The sequence below is a fragment of the Chiloscyllium plagiosum genome, chromosome 6, assembly GCF_004010195.1.
Source record: "Chiloscyllium plagiosum isolate BGI_BamShark_2017 chromosome 6, ASM401019v2, whole genome shotgun sequence".
Taxonomy (NCBI): Eukaryota; Metazoa; Chordata; class Chondrichthyes; order Orectolobiformes; family Hemiscylliidae; genus Chiloscyllium; species Chiloscyllium plagiosum.
In genome coordinates, this window is record NC_057715.1 from 68,431,999 (window position 1) to 68,438,697 (window position 6,699).

Here is a 6,699-nt window from a genome sequence, read left to right on the forward strand (position 1 = left end):
GGGAGATCAAAAAAGTTAAAAAGAGAAAGGACAAAGCAAAAGCATATGGTAGTGATGTAGGTCATGATAAGTTAGCATGCAAATGCAAGAGTGTAGGAGGGAAAAACAGAGTGGAAGGAGGGTCTGGGTAAAACGAGGTTTAGAAATTGAAAGACAAAAAAATGAGAAGCAACATAAAAATGTTGCATGTGGTCGCAGGCAAGCTGAATAGGGCAGGACAGGACATGGAGTTTAACAGGAGTAACAGTGCATCAGAGATGAAGGTCCACTTGGAAAATGGTACCATTTGAAAATTAAACTGCAGTCACTATCTGAATGCACATCAGATCTGCAAAATGGATTGAGCTATGTTGGATTCATTATTGCGCAATAAAGCAGGGTTAATCAGTAATTTAAACATAAAAGGTGCACGGGAAATAGTGATCATGATACAATGGACACCACATTAAGTTTGAAAACAACATAGGAGTAGGAGTTGGTCATTTAGCTCTTTTGAGGTTACTCCACCGTTCAAATAAGATCATGGCTAATTCAGTTGTGTTTCAGCTCCACTTCCCGATTGGTACCCTCAACTTCCTTGTCTGTCAAAAAAAGCTATCTAACTCAGCCTGGACTAACTTCGACTGGGTATAAGAATTTCATGCTTTAACAAAACTTAGAAAATTGACAAAAATTGAGAGAAAATAAACTATTTTCAAAAGGATCGTTCTCAGTATTAAGCTCTGACCTGTAGTTTTACTTTCCCCTACAAGAGGGGGCATCCTCTGGCATCTAACCTATCCAAACCCTTCAAGATCCTGCATGTTTCCATAAGGTTACCTCTCAATCTTCTAAGCTCTGATGTATACAGGTCTAACCTGTTCAAAACTTCTCCATAACACAAATCCTTCCCCTTAAGAAAAATCTCTGAACTGCTTCTAAAGCAAAGATGAGTTTTTGGTTTGCATTTTTGTGCTGTCAGAGTCAGGTCTCTGAACATTCAGGGACCAGACAGTTCCAAGTCGATGTTACATTTGAGTACGTTGCTACTGCTGACTGTTCCAAGTTATTGATTATAGCAGTATGATTGAATCCAGCTTGTTTTCCATAGGTTACTCAAAACAATTCAATAGTCACTGAAGAGCAGATCCCAGGTCACAGTTAGTTGGAGAAGATGACAGATGATGACAGAAGTAAGCTCCATGCAGAAAAGAATTGTTGAGCTGTGATCTGAAATGCACCAATATTGGTTGCAGGAGAGATGAGGGAAAACTTGTTCAAAATCAAATGGGACCTGTTGCAGTCACAATTTCTGTTTGATATATTTTGTGTGGTTTTTGAGCATAGTTTGGCTGTTACTAACATTTGCCTCATGCTAATTTTGGGATGCTGGAACACAGTCATTTATTTTTGCATATTATAATCTCATTCTGTCAATAATCTTTGCATATTTATTTGAATAAGTTTTATTTGTTAATAAAATTAGTAATCTTTGTTAACTGAAGAAGTCTGCCTAACATGTCCCTATTATTAAACCTAATGCAGCCTGATATTTGATCTGCAGCCTAGTAATATCACTACATTAATGTATGCCTCTTGTTTGATCTCTCACAGCCTGACAAACTCATTCTTAGGTCTTGGCCAACTCAATAGAATTCTGAATTATGGGGATATGCTAAATTCAATGTTCAAACTGAGTTACTAGAATAGTGAACTGCTCTTTCTAAAGATTTTCACTGCCCCTCCTGCTCCCAGTTAATGGACTAACAAAAAACTGAAATGAAACTCCTGAAATACTGTTACATAAGTAAAATATACAGCTGCTTGAATGGACCAACAGGAAGCCAAGAAAGGAGCGAAAGTGAGGACTGCAGATTCTGGAGATCAGAGTCAAGATTAAAGTGGTGCTGGAAAAGCACAGCAGGTCAGGCAGTATCCTTCATCAGGGCTTTTGCCTGAAACATCAATTTTCCTGCTCTTCGGACGCTGCCTGACCTGCTGTGCTTTTCCAGCACCACTCTAATCTTGACTGAGGAAACCACGAAAGAACTTACCAGAATTCTCTTGCGATCCTTTTCAGACAGGAATTTAACCGGAGGATACTTTTGAGATAGGCTGTTGAAAACAAAAAAAAATGTTCCACAAAGTAAAATGTAGAATGACTAATTCCTCTACATTACCATTGCATTTACATCACTCTTCCTTCGTGTGGTGTACTTTACCTCTCCAAAACAGCAGCTACAGAGATCACTAATAACAAAAAGACAAATCCACTGAGGGTGGATAAACAAATAGAATTTTATGACTTATGGGCTTCTTTATTATTAAACCTCTAGTAAGAAAAGTAACTGCTCATACCAAACAATGGTATTTCTGTATTAAAGTTCAGTATCAGTACATTTGTTCAACAAATTACCAATCTAAATACAGATCTCCAACTTAAATGTCTCAAAGTTCTGAAGTCAATCAAGGCGATTTAGTAAATGGAGGAAGGATATTGGAGTCAAGGAAAGCGTATACAGAAGATTCTCTAGTGGCATGAAGATATAAACTGAGCGTTAACACTAGAAGAGCAAAGTGAAACAAAAAACTTGCATCAAAACAATACTCAGTCACAGCAGCAAAGCTAAAATAATGACATCAGTTGAGTCACTCAACCTATTTCCAGTCAACATCATCTTTGAGATAAGGTTGATCTGCTTTACTACAACAATTCATAACAACGTCTGTCAATCTTATTCTACACCCAAGTTTGTGCTCCACAGAAACTTCCAACCATTTCACTTCTTGTCACTTACATGATCTAAAGTTAATACAAACAAATAAAAACAATATGTACCTTGTTTCTATTTCTTTAATTTTCTCTTTCAAGGGCGCTAAAGCCTGGAAAATGGAAGCATGCCAAAGTCAGCTTTCAAATTATGCATTCTCTCCCACATTGTTAACAATGGCAATTTTGGAAAGAAAAATTACAATATTAAATTTTCTACACAATTGGCAAAGCAAAAATCATCAAATGAAAAAGCCACACAAGGGTTTCTTGGTTACAATGTTTCAAAACATGAGGATTTCTCTACGTATCTATATGTACCTGAAAACTCATTTATGGAAAACAACATTACTATTTATTACATACAACACAAAGCCTTTCCCCACTGCTTAGACAAGTAATTGAGAAAATAAGATAAAGATATTCAGCATAGAGCTCTGTCCATCTGCTTATATTTTCAAAATCATTTAGATATATCTGCCAGGAGTTACATTTTAGGTTTGCTCTTTGTAATGATTGTAAAGAGGTCAGCCAGGTGGATTTCAGAATAAGAGTTCTCTGTTTGGGCCGTTAATCTAGTCCAGTGAAGGAGCCTGGCTGACACACAAACAGGAATATCAGGATCTGTTTACTCAGAGCTGGCTCAGTGTCAAGGACTCTCTATGCATAAATAAAGGGTGACTCTTTTCATTTACTGGTCTCTGTGGAGTTATTTCAGTGGTGATGAGAGAAAAACATGCTCCTGAAGAAATTCATTCGCAACAGTCATCTTTAATTTGTGGTAAACATTTCTGGTACCATGCCATTATTTGGGAAACAAGACTTGTTTGATCTTGCAGTTTAAGACTGGGCTCAGTAGGTGGAAAAAAATGCATTTTTTTCTCCCCAGGCAATGACTAATTCTCCTGAAAGCTTGTGGACCCACAGCTTTTTTGGTTATTAGGAACCTAATTTTCCCTGAGGTACCAGACACCAAAACCTTTCAAGAATTGACAGATTTAGTTCAGGAATATTATGACTCCAAGCCGCCTCTAATTCATTAATGCTGTCGGTTTTATTTAGCAATTCGAGAATCAGAGGAATCCATATCGAGATTTTTGACAAGGTTAAGATGACTGGAAGAGGCACATGACTTTAGTTTAACCCTAAAGGAGATGCTGGGAGACCATTTGGTATGTGGGTCTAATGATATAACCATACAAAAAGGGCCTAGTAGTTGAAGCCCAATAGACTTCAAACAGGCATTACAACTGGTTTTATCACTGGAAAAAGCAGCAAGTGGAGTATATGAACTGTAGGGTACTCTGATGGAAGTGGATACCCTCACCAGTCCAACTGAAATTGGGGAATACTACTTGAGTTAAGGGAATTACACAGCCTCAGTCAAGACATACTCTGTACAGATGGACTCTAGGTCAGCCCACAGCAAAACCCTAAAACAAAGCCAAGCCTCAACCAAACAGTTAACATTTTCTTCAGGATTCAGGCCAGCAAGCCATTGTAGTTGCTACTGGTACATGGACTAGAGACAGCAAGAATCCCACTAGATCTAAATTGAGCAAGAGAACTCATTGACTGGTATCCAGAAGACTGCATACCCTGGAAAGTCCACCTACATCTGGTTTAGAATAGTTAAATTGCTTGGTAACATCCAAATCAGAACCAAACGTCTGGTTAAATGGTCACTTGGTTGACGGAGGTTGATACCGGTATGGCTATATCAGCGATTGCAGAACTAGTCTTTAACAAAAATTCAACGTGGACTTCAACCCTTAAATTTGCACAAGATCTCAGCTAAGCTGAGAATCTATACCGGGGAACCTTTACAGATTGAGGATACAACTTCGGTTCTGGTCTCTTATGAGAAGCAACTGGTTCAGTTAGTAAAAAGCTTGGGTGCAAATTTGATGGGGTGAAATTGGTTCAGAAATATTCATCTCGACTGATTCAACCTTTTTCAATTAAAAAATGGCTGCCTGAGTAAAATCCTAATTAAAATACCCAGAGGTTTTTCAGGAAGGTCTAAGAATTATCAAAGGAGCCAAGACCACTTTGCATATTGACCAGGAAGCAATTCCATGATTCTGAAAGGCCCGTGCAGTGTCACTTGCCTTATGAGCAAAATTAGAGGCTGGAAAGCAAAGAAATCATTAAACCAGTAGTTTGTGGAACGGGTAGTATCAGTAATACTGATTGTGAAGCGCGGTTTGCCTTTGTGGGGATTTTAAACAAACAATAAACTGCTTTTAGCAGCTGGATAAATACCCAATCTTTCACGTAGAGCATTTATATGCAAAACTGGCAGAGGGGCTATCCATCACGAAGCTGGACACGAGCCATGTATACTTGTAATTGGTGTTAGATAAGGATTCCTAGAAGAAGGCTACAATTAATATACAAAAGGGTTTGTCCCAATATACAAGACTGTCAATTGGGGCATCATCAGTCTGTGCAATCTTTCAGCAGAAGATAGAGAAATTTTTACAAGGTCTACCACAGGTTGCCATTTATCTAGATGCTAATAACAAGGAAGACCAATAAGGAACACTTAGAGAACATGGACATAGTCCTTCGACATTTCTCCCATGTGGGTGTATGTACTCTCCACAGGTTTAAAAAAGGCAGACTTGGTGACAGGATACTGGCTTCTTGAGTTATTTCACTCTTGTACCTGGTCAATCCTATGTCAAACCTGGTCCATTCTAGCATTTGTTCTGAAGCTGCTCTTTAGACTTACCCATGGGTTCTGAAGGAATCAGGATGGAAAACATTAGTAACTTGCAACTAAAACTGCATGATTTTGAAATTCAAACAATAAAACCTACCCAAATAAAAAAAAGTTCTAGGACAGGCACATAGACAGCCCTCCCATAAACCAATGTGTTAAAGTTGAAACTTCAGATTCAAACTATAATGTCAAGTCATGACATGGTAAAGGGGCAGCAATAAGGACTATCAGGGGAGTAAGCTACAGGTTGAATGGACAGGCAAAGAGTCTCCTAGATAGCACATACAGCAACAAACAGGGACAAGAATGAAAGTAAGTAAAATAAAAAGACCACCTAAAAGATTCTGCATGTGAGAAGTTAAGGTCATGCCAAGGTACAGAACCAATTATTTAAACCTGCGCAGAAACTGATTCTGATTGCATTCAATTAAATGAGTGGTGCAAATACTAACAGAATTCACCAATTCATATGGGGAGAAGTAACTAATTAAATCATATTTACATAAATATGCTCTATATTCATAAAGGATCTAGAGGCACAGTGGTGATATCCCTAACTTTGAGCCAAAAGGGCGGGTTTGCATGCCATCTGCTCCAGAGATTTGTCATAACACATCTGAACAAGTTAATTAAAAATATCTACTTTATGATTATTAAACCTAAAATGATATTTTCTTGAAGTAGTATACTTGCAACCCAAAAGCAGAACTGCAGTGCAACTTGCATCTTAATTTACAAAAAAGCAAATTTAAGAAAATGAATTCAGATAGCACTCAGATTAATAAATGTCCCAGTTCAAATTCTACTACAGTAAGTTCTGTGTTTCAAAAAAAAAACCTGTCTTTAAAGCTTCCAGATTGTCAGAGAAGCAAACTGGTTATTATAATATTCCCAGAATGGAAACCTGTCGACCCTAACTAGTCTATATGTATTTGGACCATTTTCACACCAGATGAGTTCTGCTTAAGCCTTCAAGGCAAATGAGTGGGATAATATCTTGGTGGTAAAAACATTGACTGCAGATGCTGGAAACCAGATTCTGGATTGGTGGTGCTGGAAGAGCACAGCAGTTCAGGCAGCATCCATGGAGCAGGGAAATCGACGTTTTGGGCAAAAGCCCTTCATCAGGAATAAAGGCAATGGGCCTGAAGCGTGGAGAGATAATCTGGTGGGGGTGGGGATGGGGAGAAAGTAGCATAGAGTACAATGGGTGAGTGGGGGA

General features: G+C 38.3%; 1 protein-coding gene across 2 annotated transcripts in view; it reads right to left on the reverse strand.

The window, feature by feature from the left end:
* uxs1 (UDP-glucuronate decarboxylase 1) overlaps nt 1-6,699 on the reverse strand; it is a 69,396-nt gene that overhangs the window by 37,104 nt on the left and 25,593 nt on the right. For both annotated transcript variants that reach the window (XM_043691759.1, XM_043691758.1), the window contains exons 4-5: nt 2,819-2,862; nt 2,034-2,094 (exon numbers count right to left, since the gene is read on the reverse strand). In XM_043691759.1, the coding sequence (XP_043547694.1) occupies nt 2,034-2,094; nt 2,819-2,862 (105 nt within the window). The remainder of the gene's footprint in view (nt 1-2,033; nt 2,095-2,818; nt 2,863-6,699) is intronic.